Source organism: Elephantulus edwardii, unplaced genomic scaffold (genome assembly GCF_000299155.1).
Source record: "Elephantulus edwardii isolate Elephantulus edwardi_28Jun2011 unplaced genomic scaffold, EleEdw1.0 scaffold00148, whole genome shotgun sequence".
Taxonomy (NCBI): Eukaryota; Metazoa; Chordata; class Mammalia; order Macroscelidea; family Macroscelididae; genus Elephantulus; species Elephantulus edwardii.
Window position 1 is genome coordinate 5,173,048 of NW_006399898.1, and position 17,736 is coordinate 5,190,783.

At 52.1% G+C, this 17,736-nt stretch overlaps 2 protein-coding genes across 2 annotated transcripts in view; one reads left to right on the forward strand and one right to left on the reverse strand.

Moving 5' to 3' along the window:
- Nucleotides 1–4,975, reverse strand: part of LRRC43 (leucine rich repeat containing 43) — a 13,688-nt gene extending 8,713 nt beyond the window's left edge. Inside the window, exons 1-4 of the mRNA XM_006894707.1 lie at nt 4,886–4,975; nt 1,895–2,155; nt 808–918; nt 583–722 (exon numbers count right to left, since the gene is read on the reverse strand). Of these exons, the coding sequence (XP_006894769.1) occupies nt 583–722; nt 808–918; nt 1,895–2,155; nt 4,886–4,975 (602 nt within the window). The remainder of the gene's footprint in view (nt 1–582; nt 723–807; nt 919–1,894; nt 2,156–4,885) is intronic.
- An 8,217-nt stretch (nt 4,976–13,192) lies between these two features.
- LOC102869092 overlaps nt 13,193–17,736 on the forward strand; it is a 27,791-nt gene continuing 23,247 nt past the window's right edge. Inside the window, exons 1-3 of the mRNA XM_006894708.1 lie at nt 13,193–13,261; nt 13,405–13,470; nt 14,474–14,764. Of these exons, the coding sequence (XP_006894770.1) occupies nt 13,193–13,261; nt 13,405–13,470; nt 14,474–14,764 (426 nt within the window). The remainder of the gene's footprint in view (nt 13,262–13,404; nt 13,471–14,473; nt 14,765–17,736) is intronic.

The following is a 17,736-nucleotide window of genomic DNA, read 5'->3' on the forward strand; positions in this document are numbered from 1 at the left end:
GTGAGGCAGGTCCCCAGAATGTGCGAACCCCTCAAGGCACAGAAGGTGGAGGGGCTGGTGGTAAGGCAGGTCCTGGCAGGAAGGGGAGAGGTGGGGGCGCAATGCAGGCTGCTCCTGGCCGAGGACACCAAACGTGTCGGGATTATTGGGGAGAACCAATGTGCTCTGCAAACTGAAAGTTCACAGAAGCAAGTGCACGCTGCCAACGTCTAATGCATAATCTGGCCGGCCAGAAGGGCAAACGATTGTCCTGGAGGAGCACAGCCGGACGCTCCTTAGAAGGGAGGATGTGAGACATACCACACACTTTGGCCAGGTCATCAGAAGGGAGCAGTCTCTGGAGAAGGACGTCAAGCTTGGTAAAGTGGAGGGAGGGTGGGAGGAGACCCCCAGCGAGACAGGCCGGCACCGGGGACCACAGAGGGCGGACGGAAGGAGGGAGACTCCCAGCGAGATGGGCTGGCACTGTGGCCACAGCAATGGGTGGAACAGCAGAGGCCGTGTGTGAGGACAGAAGGACAGCCACGCACGGCATCGCTGCTGGTGGCACCGGCCACAGCCGCACCCTCCCGTCCCTCTCACCAGTGGTCGGCGGTCACATAGAGACTCTCCAAGGGACCCTGCAGCTTGTTGTGGCCCAAGCCCAGATGCTGGAGGCCCGGAGGAGGGTGGTCGCACAGACACTGCATGCTGCTGACCTCATTGCCATAGAGCTCCAGGACCTGGGGGACCGCAGTGACCGCTGAGAGGGAGCCAGGCCGCGGCCTCCACCCCCTGGGCAGCCCTGGCTGACGGCCTGCGTCTCACCTTGAGTGTCGGGGGCAGGTTGGCGGCATCGACCACCTTGATCCGGTTGGCACTCAGCACCAGCTCCTCCAGGTTCAGGAACTTGAGGAGACCTCTGTCCACTAGGCTCACCTGGAAAGCAGACAAAGGGGCTCCCGTGGGGACGGCACAGGGCAGCAGGACTCCGTCAGGCCCCTGCTCACCACGGAGACCTAGGGGCTTGGCTGCTAACTGGCAGATCAGAGGTTCAAAGCCACTACCCACTCCAGGGGGACGGGGGGGGGCTCCCTGAGGGCTCGTCCTCGGACCCACAGGGTGCAGAGAGTGGGAGCACGCTTTAAGGCGGGGAGTTTAGTTTTACGTCATTGGTTGGCCAAGAGCCTTGGTGGTGCAGCGCTCAGGCTGCTAAGGGAAGGGTCTGCGGTTGCAAAACTGCCAGGAAAGGCGAGGCTGTCCTCAACTACCACGGAAACCCCGCAGGCAGTTCTGTGTCCTACAGAGACGGCATCCGCTGGCTGGGTGAGGACACCCTCTTCAGAGAGTGACCCCCAGCCCCCTGTCCCTGCTCACAGCACCCCAGCACCTCGATGCCGTGGGCCTCTCCTGAAAGTTCTCCACCTCCCAGAAACCCTTCTGCTCCCAGTGACCCGGCCTGCCTGATGGGCACATTGTGGGGGTCAGGCCGCTGCCCCATGCATCCCACAGCCCAGAAGCTTGTCTTCTCTGCTGTCCTGCCAAGCCCATAAGCCCTCAGCCCACCTGGCAACACTGAGGTGGGGGGCCCCGGGGCTTCAGTGTGGTGGACACTGAAGGCTTCAGGCCAGAAGCACAGAATGGCCATGAGCCCTCGTTTCCTGTGCTCTCTGAAGACCAGGGACCTCTTCCCGGGGGCACCACCCCTGCTGGGTTACTCAAGACCCAAGGGAAGCCAGGTGACGGGGTGGGGGCGGGGGGGAAGGGAGCTGTCACCCTGACAGGTCTGTAACTACTGCCGATGTGTGTTAACTGCTGACAGGGCCAGGAATGTGCCCTGTGGACCTTCTCTCAGATGCCCCTCGCCAGCAGAAACCCCCCCCCCCCGCCCCAAGCTGGCCGCCCTCAGGGTCACCTCCTTGTCCACCACACGCAGGCACCGAAAGTAGGAGTAGAAGAAGGCGTCGGTGATCTTGAGCGGGTCCCGGATGGCCAGCTCCCTCAGGAAGGCGTCCTCCTTGCTGGAGTCCTGCAGCAGAGCCCAGGGGGAATGCGGGCTGCGGACCAGGTCCAGCAAGGCATCCACCGGCTCCTCCTCGGTGCTCCCCGGCTCCTCCTCCCTGGGGACCAGCTCCCGCCAGCTTCTCTGCGTTTGAGGCAGGAAGCGAGACCTGTTCTGGGGTTGGGGGTGGACAACGTCCCTGTCAGACTCAAGCACAGATACCAAGGGAGTTTAAGGGAGCCCAGGGGCAAGCCCTGGGCAGTTAACTGAAGGGTCAGCGGGCAAAGTCCGCCAGGCGCCCTCCCTTTCCCCTAAGAGCCGTGGCCTTGCAGGCCCTGTGAGCGTCACTCTGAGTTAGGCTCAACTGTGTTGGGTTTGCAGGTGGCTACGGGGCTTGGCTGCTGTATCAAACCCACGAGTCACTGTGTAGGAGAAAAATGGGGTGGTCTGCCTCCTTAACAGAGCACCTTGAAAACCATGGGGTGCTGCACTCCGACCCAGAGGCTTGTGCTGAGTTAGAATCCATTTAGCACTGGGGGGTGGTTGTGGACCGGGGTTTGGGCCGCATCATTTTTTGCTGAAGCCCAACCCCATGCCGCCGGTGCACGCGGTCTTATTTGGAGACAGGGCCCTTTCTGGTGTGACGGAGACGAGATCAGGCCTCATGGCTGGGATCTCACCCACCATGGCTGCTGTCCTGAGGGGAGAGGTGCGGGGGGGAGGCCACACGGCAGTGGAGGCGGAGATGGGGGACCACAGGGACTGCAGGCAATACAAAGGGTCCTAGAAGGGCGTGGACAGAGGATCCCCCACCCCCGAGCTTTCAGAGAGCTCAGCCCTGCCTACTCAAGCCCGTAGGTTCTGGTTCTGGCTTCTAGAAAGGGGCCAGGGCTGTGGTTCTGCCCCTTGACATGGGGCACTCAGTGCGGAAGCACTAGGAAATTAGCCTTGAACTTGCAAGTAAAAGATTAAACATCACCTAAAATAACCTAGTATATATAAAAAATATATATATAAATATATATATATAAATATATATATATAAATATATATATATATGAATATTAATAATATGAAGGAGTCCTGGCGTTAAGTGCTAACTGCTGAGCTGTGCCTGAAGGGTTGGCAGTTCAAATCCTCTGATGGCTTGGGACAAGGATGGGCAGTGTTCTCTCCTACAGGTCCCCAATGAGGGTCGTAGTGTGTTGGCACTGACCAGTGCTTTTGCTTTTAGTTAAAAACACGTGGGAGCCCGAGGGTGGTGAAATGGGTGTGATGAACTTGGCCAACTTCTAACTGAAAGGTCAGAGGCTTCAAGGGAGAAATACTGTAAAGCTGTCTCAGTTAAGACCTTGAGGGAGTGAGGTTCTGGGCCTGGGAGCTCAGGACCACAGTCACAGAGGCCACCAAGGCCGAATGGTGTGACCTTGTTGACATGAGCCACAACCACACTATGCAGCCTCCAAGGTGGTGAGTAGCCACTGGGGCCTTAAATAGTTTTTTTTTGGGGGGGTGGTCATCTAATGTGCAAGTACTGGTCTCCTTATCTGGAGCAGACAGGCTGATGCACTGACCATGTGAACGTCAGTGTCTATGCTGAGACCAGAAGACCTAGCAGGGTCAGCGACCACTGCTGACTGCTCTGGACAGCATCACAATAAAAGGTTCCTGAGAAGAGTGTGAGAAAAAGACGGGAACCAACACAAAAACCAGGAAAAAAGGGCAAGTCTTTCAGGGGCCAGTGGAGCCCAAAGGCGTGGTCACTTTTCAAGTCTGGAACTCCTATCACCCCTGGGAAACAATTTCACTTATACAAGGTGACCGGCGACTCTGGGAGGAACACACACCTCAGAGCAGTCAGCCACTCGAGGTCAAAGGGCGCTATCTGATTAGGTGTTATTGTCATGACAGGAGTCCAGAATGAAACCTTCGTAGTGGAGTGGACTGTGTGTGTGGGATTTTATAACAATAAAATAATTTTTTTTTTACTTGTCAAAGAGAAAAATGAACTGGGGGAGCGGTGAGCAGGGAGGAAAGCGTGCAACAGTGAATGAATAGAAATTTTTAAAAATTAAATTTTTTAAAAAAGGACAGCATTACAATCCTTCAGACAGCCATGTCCTCGAGTAGCTGAATCTGACCACCCACTTTTCAGTTAAAATCCTAACAGTTAATGCACTGCACCACCAGGGTTCCAATGCCGCACTGGCTGCTAGAACTCCTTCATGAACTTTCAGGAAGATACAGGAACACTCAGGGAACCTCCAGTTCTAAGGCTCTTTGAGCACCAGCCCTCTAGGGCCAGGTGGGTGAGAGGCACCCCTCCCAGAACAAACTGGACTCAGGGGAGAAGGACCTTCTTAAACAGCAAACCACCATCTCCTCCATCAAGTTGCTACTACTTCCACTACTCAGAGCCTCATTTCCTTGGGTCTCCCCCACAGCCTGGTAAATGGGGTGTGGGCACAGCATGGACCTCATCATACCTGGAGGCATGTCCTTTAGGGAGGACAAGTCAGTGAGTGGAAGGGAATCACTTCTCGAGACCCCGAGTCCTCAGAAGGGGAGGCCCACTGGCCTCACGGACCACTGCGCTCAGGGTCCCATGGAGTGGTCTGGGCCCACTTTCTAGCTCACTCTGGGCAAGGTGTTTCACCTCACAAAGAGCCCGGCGTCCAGGCTGCAGGGGTTCTTCCCCTGGTGACTTGGTGTGTCCTGGCTGAGGGTCAGACCCGCAGGGTTAGGGTTCCGCCTTCCAGCCTGCGTCAGTGCCCACTCTTCCAAAGGCCCAGGTCCCGAAGCCCCTGACCTGCACCTCGTCAGACTGCTCCCTAAGCGCCTAGCCGCCAACGTCCTTGTCTCCAAATTCTGAGGGGCCCCCCACCCGTCCGGCCCCGCGCGCACCCAGCTGCCCCGGCCGCACGGGAACTCCCGCAGGCTCAGCTGGCGCAGGTGTTTCCACACCGCAGCGCTCACGGTCCCCGGAGACTCCATGCACCTTGCGCACCACGCCCAGGCGGTTGCTAGGCAACCAGAGGATGCGCGCGCCGGGAGCGCAGGCGCACTGGGCCCATCTTGAGCTGGAGTCCCCGTGCCCTGGGTCAATGTGCTCCCTGCCCTGTGAAAGTGGGGTGCCGATGCCTTTGCCCTGACCACCATGGGGGGTACGACTCCCCACAGGGACAGAGCGTGCCCCTGTATTAGCTTGTTTTCACTTCTCCCAGCCGCAAGCAAAGAACGGATCTGGGAGGGGAAATGTTCCCAAGTTGAAACAAGCGCGTCAGAGGAACCCCGAGTTGGGATCAGCCATTGTCGCTGACAGTTCAAAGCGCCCACAGAAGGCCCCAGCCTTACTCATCTCTCTGCCTGCCCCACGGGCCCCCACGTCTCATAGCAGCTCTCAGCGATAATTTGTTAAATTAATGACATAAACTGATTCTTGTCATACGAACGAGAATGGCAACGTCTTCTGAGATCAAATTTAAATGCCATCAAATGCGCCCTGTTAGCACTCCTGAATCCAGCGAGATGGAGAATTGGATGGCCCGTAGCTACCACTGCCCACCACTCGGAAAGGAATCCCAAAGAGACCCCTAACAAACAGCAGCAGGAAATGTGGAACTAAAAATCACTGCAAAAAAAGGCCAGTGTTAAAAAGAAAGTAAAACAAAAAAAAAAAAAAGTGAAAATGAAAAGGAAAAAGAAAAGTGTAAAAAGACCCGAGTTCCTGGTATTAACTATTGGGATTCCCCAAGACAATGCTCTTAAGAGTCTCTTTGAGCCTGGCACTGAACCCTATTTGACATGAGTTTTTAACGCACCAGGCCTTTAAGGTGGTCAATAACCGAGGGAGGTGTGAGCTCCTAAAACAACCAAACACACAAGGTCAAAGGGGTAGCATTTGACACAGGAGAACAAGAAGGACTGGAGGAAGCAAAAAGGAATAGAATCAAACCTGTCAAATGGATAAACGACAACCTCTTCAACAAACAGTGCTGGCAAAGCTGCAGAGAGCTGAACCGGGATCCACACCACACACAAACATCAACTCAAGGGGGATCAGAGACCTGGGAGTAAAACCCACAACCGTAAAGTTCATCAGAGACAAACTGGGATCAAGCTTAGATGGCCTGGTCTATGGTATAAAGAGACTGCCAAATACAGGCAGAAATGCACACTCTGGAGAGGATAAAATTGATGAACAGAACTTTCTAAGACTAAATCTCTGTGCTCATCAAAAACATTTTCTAACAGAGTGAAAAAGAAAACCTACTGACTGGGAACACACATTTGGAAATACCATTTCAGACAAGGGTCTCATAACAAAAGTTTACAGAATACTCTTGGGCCTCCAGAAGAAAAAGACTGATGGCACACTTACAAAATGGACAAAAGACACAGGACTTATCACAGAGGAAGACATTCAGATGGCCAACATGAAGAAATGCTTAGGATCACTGGCAAGAACAAAGATGCAAATCAAAACCACAATGAGATACCATCTCACACCAGCAGCAGTGACAAAGTTTAGCAGGGCAGCAAGCAAGAAATGGAGAGGACATGGAGAGGTGGGAACTCTTGTACACTGTTGGTGGGATTGTAAAATGGTACAACCACTCTGGAATGCAGTTTGTCATTTCCTCAAAGAGTTGAACACAGAAACTCCGTATGACCCACCTATACCACGACTAGGAATATACCAGAAGAAAATTACAACTGAGACACTGTTCATAGTACTGTTATTCACCATTTCAAGATCATGGAAAAAGCCCAAATGTCCAACCAAAATAAAATGGACTGAGAAATTGCGATAGCTTCACACAATAGAATACTATGCAGCACTCAGGAGCAGTAACTTCGAAAAATACTACGTAACTTGGGAGGTAGTGGAGACAAGTGTGTTGAGTGAACAAACTCAGTCTCATAAGGACAAATACTGCATAAGACCATTATTGTAAAAATAGAAGGATAACTAGTAAAACATGTATAGCTCAAGGAGAGGAGGAGTGCAGATAGGAGGGGTGAGGATGGGTAGTGGGGAAACCACAGGGTTGCGCAGTTTTGTGGGTGGAGGGATGAGAAGGAAGGAAATGAGAAGGATCTGGATGAGAAGACAAGGTAATGATGGGTAAGGTCCAATGGGTATTAACTTTGTAAAACAACGCAGGAGAATGACTGAATGAAACAATGTGAATGAAGAATAGTGTGAGACACAATGTTGACAAGCTTTGTAAGCAAACCAATTTAAAAAAATTGAAAAGAAAATGTAGCTACTGTGTCAATCCACCTTACAAAAATTACAAAAGGAGGAATGGAAACAGGAAACACAGGGAAGAAGTGGGAAGGATGCTGTTACATTGTGGCAATTCAATGTCACAAATCAGTATCTATTTGAACTGTTGGATGGAAAATTTGTTCTGTAAACTTTAACCTAAACCACAATTAAAAATATTTTCATTGTGAGCTCTGGTGGCCTAGTGGCAAGAAGCTGCACTGCAATCCCAGAGGTGTGCGGTTCAAATCCACCAGATGCTTTGCTGGAGAAGGAGGAACCATCTCTTCCTGTACCAGTCAAATCTGATTTGACGGTACACACACACACACACACAAATAATAAAAATAAAATGAATGTTTTAATTAAGTTCACCCATCTAAAGTGTACAATTTTATGTCTTCCAATATATTCACAGAACTTTTTCTGTAGAGCAACTTTACAAAAACATAATTTTCACCAATACAAGAAGACACTCATCAATAGTCACTCCCCAGTATCACCTCCCTCCCTCCAGCAGCCTTTGGTCACCACTAATCTACCTTCTGTCTCTGTGGATCTGACTTGCTGAGTATTTCATGTAAGCCAGTAACTACAATATGTCTTCTTTTGTAACTGGCTTCGTTCACTAATCATGTTTTCAAGAATCCTGGGAATCAGAACTGACCTTTTTTGTGGTTAAGTAATGTCCCACTGCCTGGGTCAACCATGTTTTGTTTATCCATTCATCTGCTCATAGACACCGGGGCTATGCCCACCTTTGGGCTATGAACCCCTGTATACAAGTTTCCGTGTGGACAGTTCCACGTCTTCTGGTAGGCACCTAGGAATGGACTCCCTGGGCCCTCTGGTGACTCTGGAAGTACTGGTGGCTTTGGGTAAGGAACTGTGCTGTCAAGGCAAGGTAACACGGTTCTAATCCCCCAGCTGCTCCACAGGAGAAAGGTGAGCAATCTCCTCCTGAGACATTTACAGCCTCTGAAAACCCATTGGAGGGTCAGCTACGGGTCAGTTCTGACTTGATGGTACACAACAACAACATTGTAACTATAGTGTTCTGGTAGTCTACGGGGTAAGGAGTTGCTCTGGCAACCCAAAGGCAGGCAGTTCATATCCATCAACTACTCCTTGGAAGAAATATGGGTAATCTCCTCCCGTAAGATTTACAGCCTCTAAAACCCCACTGTCAGGTCAGCTACGGGCCAGTTTCGACTTGTCAGCAATGACAGTGAGAGTGAGTGAGCTGATGGTAACTCCACAGGTCACATTTGGAAAAATGCTGGAGTATTCTCCAAAACAGGCAACAATACATTTTACAGCACAAATTCTATTAACCCAAATGCTTAGGATGAAGACAGGGGCCAGTATTAAGTTACCTGGGTAAAAGTCTCTGTGAATATGAAATCCCTGTAATATCCTGAGGCTCACGGTCTTGCCTTGACTCTGCCTCTCCGTGGTGCCGCAGCGGGTTTTGGAGGCTGTAAACCTTAACGTGAGGAGGCATTTTATCTTCCTCCCTCTAACGACTGGTGGAGTCAAACCCCCAGAGCCACACAGCCTTCTGGGTAGCGGGGCCGCATGCTACCGACTACGCCACCACGACCCCACGGCTGGAAAGGAAAGGCCAAAACGGATGTCAGAGGAGACTCTGACACTTGGTCTTCAGTGTAGAGAAGTCAAAGTAAAAGGCAGAAATGACAACAAGAGAGCTGAACAGAAGATCTCGAAGGACAGCTCAAGAAAGTATCTCAATGGAACGTGCAAAGCGACGGGTACACTTGGCACTTCTCGAGCAGAAAGGGAGAAATTAAGCTTCAGGCTGCAATACTGAAGGTGTTTCTGGGTAATATTTTGGATGACGCAGGAAACATCAAAACATGATGGAGAGAATACACAGTTACTGTACCAAAAAGAACTGGTGGACACTGAACCATTCAGGAAGCAGTAGATGGTCAAGAATCAAGGTTACTGAGGACAGAAGTCCAAACTACACTAAAGCCTTTGTCAAAAGATCAGGCTTCAGGGATTGTTGGACTAACAACTGAGGTGATTTCAGAAGATGCAGCCCTGGGTGTGCTCACCAGTCTATGTCAAGAAATCCAGAAGACAGCTACCAGGCCCACCAAACAGAAGAGATCTCTATTAGTTCCCACCTTTTAAAAAGTGAGTCAACGGAATTCAGAAATCAGACAATATCATTAATGTCACGCTCAAGTAAAATCTTGAAGAGTATTACAAAGACAGGAAATTGACAGAAATTAGATCTGAATTCAGAAGAGGCTGTGGCAAAAGGGATGTATCATTGCTGATGTTGGAAGGATCTTGGCTGAAAGTATAGAGTCCAGAAAGATGTTTACTTGTGTTTTAATGACTATGAAAAGGCATTTGACAGTGTAGATCCTAACAAATTAGGGCTAACACTGAAAGAATGTGAAAGCCAGAACACTTAACTGCGTGCATTTGAAACCTCAGACCCAGAAGGAGCTGGGTGAACCACGGGGTACCGCATGGTTCAAAATCAGGAAGCGAGCATGTCAGGGTTTTATCTAGTCATCATCCCTATGCAATCTGTATACTCTGCAAATAACTCGAGACGCTGAACTATCTGGAGAGAGCTCTGGTGATGTGGTCTCAAGGGCGACATAATTCACTCACAGGGGACTTACTTGCTGATAAGGATTTAGCGGATGCTCCAAGGGGGAACATCCAACAGTCTCCTTGCCTGTGTTGTACAGCCTTGGAAACCCAATGGGTGTTCTGGATCAATTCAAAGGGAGGGAGGGAGAGGGAAAGAGGGGAGGGAGAGAAAAAGGGAGAGGGAGGGAGAAAGAAAGGGAGGGGGAGGGAAAGAGGGAGAGAGAGGAGAGATGAGAAAGAGGAGAGGAGAGGAGAGAGACAGACACACTCATTATCAACCTGCACTGTGCAGTTGACACAACTGCCTGCGTGAAGTAAGCACAGCTTGCAATACCTACTGAAGACTTCACAGACTACATCTAAACATTAAAAACAACCCAGCCCAAAACTGTCACAACTGCAACAAGCAACCTCATGGTAAATGGAGAAAAGACTGACATTCTCAATGATTTCATTTTGCTTGGCTCCACAATCAACAATCAGGGAAAAAATAGTCAGGACATGGAAAGACGCAATGCCCTGGTGAAATTTTCTGACAAGGACCGATTTAAAGTGGTAAAGGGCAAAGGTGTCAGTTGCTTCACATGCGCAAGGCTGTTGGACAATGAAGAGAACAAGTGAAGGCTGTGAGTTGCGGGACTGGCAGAGTACTGAATGGGCTTCCAGCAGAACAAGCGACCTGTCTTCGAAGTACACCCAGGGTGCTCCTTTGAGTTCCGGGTGGTAAAATTTCACCTCCCACTCTCTGCGCATGCTACTGGGAGGGATCAGTCCATCCTTGGGAAAGAACATCACGCTTGGAGTGCAGGGGTCAGCGTGAGGGAGGAAGCCCCTCCAGGAGGCGGGCTGGCTCAGTGGTGGCCACAGTGGGAGTGAGCATGGTGGGGACAGACCAGAACCGGGCAAGGTTCCAGCCCTGTCGTGGAGTCTCTGAGGTGGAGCTGACCTTAGCCAGGAGGCAGCCCGATCCTGACGTCTGACTTGGGGCTTACCAGTTCCATCAACTACGTAACCCATTTCCTTGAGGCCTATCTCTCTGAGTATCTAGAAGCTGCATCAGGCTTCTCTGGAGAACCCAGCCCATGCCACGCTTCTGGTGGGTGTCCGTGGAACCTCACGGTGGTTTTGATTTGCATTTCTCTGATGACTACTGACACTGGCTATCTTTTAATGTATGTACTGGCTCTGTGTGTATATTCCTTGAAGGAAATCTCTCTATTCAAACCCCTGTCATTTTGAAATTGGGTTATTTATCTTTTTATTACTGAGTTGAAATAGCTTTGCCTCCGGAAACTCTATGAACTTGGAGAAACGATGAAAGTTACACAAGTGTTCAGGTCTTTTGTTCTTAGGGTCTCTAGGAGTTGTCTACGACTCGATGGCTCTTAACAACAATTATTGAGTTGTAAGAATTCTTTATATATCCTGGATACTAGCTTTTATCAGTCCTGCACATAGCTGCCCCAGTTCTTTGGGTTATCTTTACATTTTCTTTTTTTTTTTTAACTAACTCTTGACCGCAACTGGAGGCAGGAGTGGCACCCACTTCTGAAATGGCTTGCCTCCGGAAACTCTATGTATGAACAGTGTTCAGGCTGTTGGTTCATAGGGTCGCTATGAGTCATCTACGACTCGACGGCACCAAACAACAACAACTTGACTGCAACCTACCCAGATGTCTACATTCCTGCCCACGACCTTCCTCCTGGCCCCTGGACACTAGGCTCATGTTGTCTGAGCGTATCTGAACTGGTGTCCCCTCTATTCAGAACTCTCATTCTCCAGATCGTCCCATGGCCAACTCTCTCTCGTCTTTCAAGGTTTCAGCTTGAATGTCACCTGAGTTTTCCATCACCTACCTTAAAGGCTCTCACCTGTCACTTTCCATCACATCACCTGGTTCCTTTCCTTTTGAAGGTACTGAGTTCTTCTCATTACCTGATTGATACCTCCTTGGCCCCTTGCTCATTTGGACTGTGAGACACCTTATCTGATCCGTATATCACCTCTCCTGAGATCCTGGAACAGTGCCAGCCGGAGGGAGGAGTCAAAAAGAGCCCGTGTGTGAGCCTGGGGCCAAACATCCCCCTCGGAGCTCACCTCTCAGCCACCTGAATGGCCTGTCATGTAACAACAGTCACACCAAGGGGAGCCCGCTCCTTTGAACAGGACACTGTCGCTGTCCCACTGACTTCACAGCTGCCCCTCAGCAGGTTTTCAGAGACAGTAAACTGCTGATTGTTCTCCTGCAGGGAAGCTGGTGGATTCAAACCATGGCCCTTTGGGTTGGCCCTGCCACTTATCACTGACTCATCAACGCTCCCTAGAGCAAGCAACCAGGTGGAAGTGAATTGCAGGACCTCTCCAGAGACAGGGTGCAAGTCAGGAAGGGCCGGGCTGGAAGGATGAATGGAAGCTCCAGGGAGGACACAGACCGAGCGCTGTGGAGTCACTGCTCTTGGGAGGTGTTCTCAAGTCAACCTCGCTGTCCACACCTCTGTTGTGCTAATGCCCAACACTGCAGCCTCAGTGTCAAGCCATCCCATCGGGGTCTTTTTCACGCCTGAGAACATACCCTGAACACGAGACAGTGTCTGCATCCTGGCACCCACCGAGCAGAGGGTGAGGAACCTCACAGAACACAGTGTGTGAACACACAACCCAGTCGCTCTGCAAACCCTCACTCAAACTGCAATGAAAAGATGAGGAAGTGATTTCAACCAAGAGCTCTGAGCATGGCGGCCAAGTCCTGGGGTTGCAAAGACACAGTTGAGAGTCTACGGACGTTCAAGGTCAAGGGCAATGAAGAGACGCCTTGGACTCACCACATTCAGAGTGGGTCCAGGGGCCATTCTTGAACCTTGTGTTTTAAGAAATTTCCCAAGATAAAATGTTGGTTGAGCCCCACACTGACGTCTGCCCCTGCACCCCCGCTGGGGTCCTGCCCAGGAATTCCCTGCGGGGCTGTGACCCGGGGCTCCTGGAATTCATCTGTTCCCCTGTGGTAGCTTCTGCCAACCCTGGCCGGGGCATTTCTTCTTGACAGAGCAGAGTGCTCTTTCCAAGAAGCGGCAGAGATGTGTGTGCCCTGTTGCACAGGCGTGGCCCTATCTAGGGGTAACCTCAGCACTTCCTCTCGCCCCAGCCTGGGCGGCAGAATTTTGAAAGTGTTTTCTGGAGAAAAGCTTAGAATGGTTTGCCACAGGCGGGACACTGGTTAGTCTTTCTTTCCAGCCCTGGGCCTTTATATACCCGTCCCCACGGAGAGCACATCAGCACTGGGGCGCCAGCTGTCACTCGCCATGGCCTCGCACACAGGTACCGCGGCGCCCACACCCACGGTATCCACCATCCCCACGGCCTGCATCCAGGTGGGCCTGGCCAGGCTGGGGGCTCCCCGTGGGACTCACTCCATCCTCTCTTTCCTCCAGGACCCTCCAGGTTCACGCTGTTTCTGGCCTGCTGTATAGCGACCTTGTCTATGTCCTACATGTCACCCATCCACTGGCTACAGAGAGATGTCGCACAACAGATCATCGTGGAACTACAGTTTGTATCCAGGATGCTTCTGGAGAGCTATGTAAGTGCCTTAGACAAGGGTTTGGCAAATCAGTTTTTTTAAGGATTCACTCACTCCTACAAGACGCCTGGTGTTTCCTGACGTGAGGAGAGAGCTGTGAAAAGAGCAGTGGGAGAGGACAGGCAAAGACCTGCATGAATGGGGGTGCAGGCACAGAGGTTACCCAAGAGAGCCAGAGACGCAGTCATTTCTCATTGACTGGAAGGACCACCTTGGGAGGAGCTCTGTGGTGCAGTCGGTTAAGTGTTGGGTTGCTAACCAAAAGGTCTGCAGTTCAGACCCACCAGCCCCTCTGAGGGAGAAGGTTTGCTCCTGTTAAGATTTACAGGCTCCGAGACTCAGAACGATGGGACGGTGGAGGGTCTGGGCTGCATTCTGCTTTACGGGGCAACCTTGGGAGATGGCCCGTGCCCAAGTTCCTCGGTTCGTGGTAATATTAACAGAGTCTCCCGGCCTGAAACACACCCTGGATTGGCAGGGTTGTGTGCAGGGGCAGTGAAAGCCCCTATGGGCTGTAAAGACTGCCTGGCTAATGCAGGACTTTAAAAGCCCTCATCCAGTCTATAGGGGAAGGGGGTCGCTGTGAGACACAGAAGGAGCCGGGGACAAGGGGCAGGGAGGAAGCCCAGGGGCCATGCAGCTCCAAGGACAGGATCCGGGAGGCTCTGGAGCTCTCAAGAGGCCTGCTGGTACAGGAGGTTAACGTAGGGCTGCTGACTGAAAGGTCGGTGGTTTGATCCCCGAGTGGATCCCAGACAGCCTGCTCCTGTTGGGATCGACTGTGTGGCAGTGGGTTCTGGTGGGTTCCATCACCTTAGTCAGATGAGGAGAGGGCAGCAGGGAGGAGGGGTGCGGGGTCAGCAGCCAGCCTGAGGGTGCACACAGGCTGGTCAGTGGCTCAGGGTCATATACCTCTGGGGAGATGACCAGGCGATACATCGAGCCATGTGCCAGCTTTCCCAGTCACCCCAAACACACCCCCTGCTCCTCCCTCACCCCACAGCTGAAGAAAGAGGCCGGGGTGCCAGAATGCTGCAAGTACAGGCTGCCCTGTACCACCTCCAGCCCCCAGCTCCCCGACAGGATCAACAGCTCGGCCATCCTGTCCTACTTCCAGAAGATCCACTCGGAGGAGCCAGAGCACAAGAATCTCACCTTGGAGGTCATAGAGCAGCTGGAGAAGCTCCACTCCCCACAGGAGCCGGGGGTCACAGTCTCCCTGCCCACGAACTCTGTGCAACGCAAGTGCTTCTTCCTGGCCATTTTCAGACAGTTTTCCAAGTGCCTCGAACTAGTCAGCAAACCTGCGGGCAAAGAGACCAGTTACATCTGTCAGGAGCCGGCCCCTTTTCCAGGGACAGAGAGAAACTCAGGGAGCCCTGAAAGAGAGAGGTGACGTGGGAGCCCTCTGCTGCCCACCCCTCCAGGACCCTGGAGCCCATGGGGGCAGTCCTGCAGGGCCGAGGATTTTAAATTATTAGTTAACGTGAAATAATATATGGAACCCTGCCATTGTGATAATCCTGCTATTTATGACGTTCTTGCCGCCCCCCCGCCCCCGGCCTGTGTAAGGGCTGAACGTGGCAACTGTGTTATTTATTGGTATTTATTGTCGTAAGAGCTATTAACACTCCGGAGAAGAGTCTCGAACCTATTTAATAAATTATGTTGACTTTCGATCTCGAGTGCCTTTGGATTTGGTGGATGGGGGTCTGGGCCAAGTGGGGTGCGGCTGAGGAAGGGTGGGGCCTCCGGGGAACAGACACTGCGTCTGTCACAGCCATCTCCTCCCACAGAGCAAACTGCCCAGCAGACAGTAACACCAATACCGGCAGCAACAGCTACCGAGCGAATGCTGGCCTGCCTTCCTCACCAGTAACTGGTATTTTACGGGCTGTCTTTGGGCATGTTGTTGGAGACATGGGTCAACGTGAAGACAAATCACAGACGCAATGCAAAGGGTAAGAAACACCCACTTAGAATTCTTTTCTACATCCCAATGACTTTCCGGGTTTAAACTGGGGGCAAGTTTTCCTTGCGAGGGTCTCGAGCATCAATTCCCTCACCTGCTCCTAGCGGTCACAGTCCACACCCAGCCAGCTCCCGGCCGCTGACAGAGGTGCTGGGCCCTGAGGCTGGGCCGCTGAGCAGGAGTGGACACCCTCTGCTCCCTCCTGGGTGCAGCTGGCGGGTTTGAGACGCCGACCCCTCATTAAGACGCCTGACACCTATCTCTCTGCACCACCAGGAGTCCAGTGAGGGTTTGGGGTGGGGGTGTTTCCAATCACACAATGTGCTGAGCCCCGCTTGCCCGCAGTTTCATGTCGACACACTTGGGTACCCATGAGAATGGACTCTGAGCCAACGCTCCAGCGGGCTTTTGGGGTCCGTGAATGACATGGGAGGGGACTGCCTCTCTTTCGGCTGAGGTGCATCTGGTGGATTTGAACCGTGTGCCTCGGGGTGGGCAGCCCCTGGAGCTCCATTCTCTCTCTCTCTCTCTCTCTCTCACACACACACACACACACACACACGCGCTCAAATTTCCACTCCCTGTATCACGTAACAAAGTCATGAAGAAACGGGGCCACAATCATCAAATGTTCTACAAAGAACGCTTGTAGCTCTGCCCGGGAGCCTGCTGCGGCAGCCGGCCGCTTTCAGAATCAATTCTACTAACCAACCAACCTGGGAACAGAATCTAGGACGTTCAGGACCTACACGTCCGTGAGCCAAGCTGCCAATTTGCAGGCTTCACGTCATAGAATATTCAGACTTGCATGCTCTGTTGACGCCTGACACAGTCAACCTACCCACTGTTGTGGTGTCAGCTGAGACCCCAGGACAGAGCAGGGCTGCTGCGTGGGGCTCCAGACACTGCCGGCTCTCCCAGGGCTGCAGATGCGTCCACACTGCTGCGCAGCCTTCGAGCAGCCTGGAGCTTACCTCTGCGGCCTTCCATTTCCTGGCTGCGCCCAAAGACAGACAAGCAGCCAGTGATTTCAACTGTATGTTAAAAGCATCTGTGATGGAGAAAACGATGGGATTTCTCCCTTTCTTAAAAATCTTTCTCGAGAGCTACTATAAAAAGGTGCATCTAAAGCGGTGGCCACGGTGATCCTCTGGAGCGGGTGGGAAGGGCTTTGGACAGCACAGGAGCGATGCAGCCGGCCATGGGACAGGCTGCAGGCGGGACTGGTGGCCCTGCTCCCCGGAGGCTGGGCGTATTGCATCTTCAGTTTCTGTCTCCTGCACATGCCTCCCTCTCCTGTAGTTTCCTGGTGGCCCTGCTCCCCTTCACTTTCTTTTCTCTCTCTGCACGTTTCGTCTGGCACTGTCCTTTCCTGCTGTCTCACGGGGCTTTGTGTCCACTCTGGCAGAAGCAGGTTTTGCTGACAGCCTGGCCAACTCTGTCTTGAACTGAGTTTCCTCCGGAGAATCTTGGCAGGGGGTGAGAAGCTGAGCTGCCTGACCACTGCTGTTTTCCGATCATACCTTTTAGCCTGGTCCTGTGTGTAACATTGTATCTTCATTTCACAGGTAGGAAAACTGAGGTACAATGTTGTTCAGTCACTTGTCCAAGGGCTAGACGGCTGCTAAGTGGTGGGCCACAGTCCCAGCAGCTCTGTGCACTTTTAATCTTCTCTCAGGAGACCACCCTCCCTGGGAGGGGACCAGGCCTCGCCATCAGGTGCCATCAAATCAACTCTGACCTTCAGTGACTCCGTGAGATACAGCTGGGACTGCCCAACAGTGTTCAGGAATAAGTCCTTATTGGAACAAACAGCTTCACCTTTCCCCTGATAGCTTTAAATCAGTCAGCAACCAAATGCTTAAACACTGCACCACTGGAGCCCCTGTGACTGGGTCTTAGAGGCCCATAACATCGAGCCTGGCTGGAGTGACCATTCATGTGACTCCCCAGCTTCTCAGAGGTCTACCCCTGCAAAGGTCTCTTTCATCATTATTTTTTTGTTGTTACATGCTGTCGAGTCGCTTGCAACTCATAGTGACCCTGTGTACAACAGCCCTAAACCCTGCTCTATCCTTTGCCAATCGCACTGCCTCTGACACTCCCATCCCGATTACCCCAGTCACTGAAGCAATCCACCTCATAGAGGGCCTTCCCCTCCCGCGCTGTCCCTCCACCCTCTCAAGCATGATGTCCCTCTCCAAGGACCTGTCCCTTCTTACAACATGTCCAAAGTAGGTCAGGTGAAGCCCCAGAATCCTTGCCTCCAAGGAGCATCCTGGTTTAACCCTCTC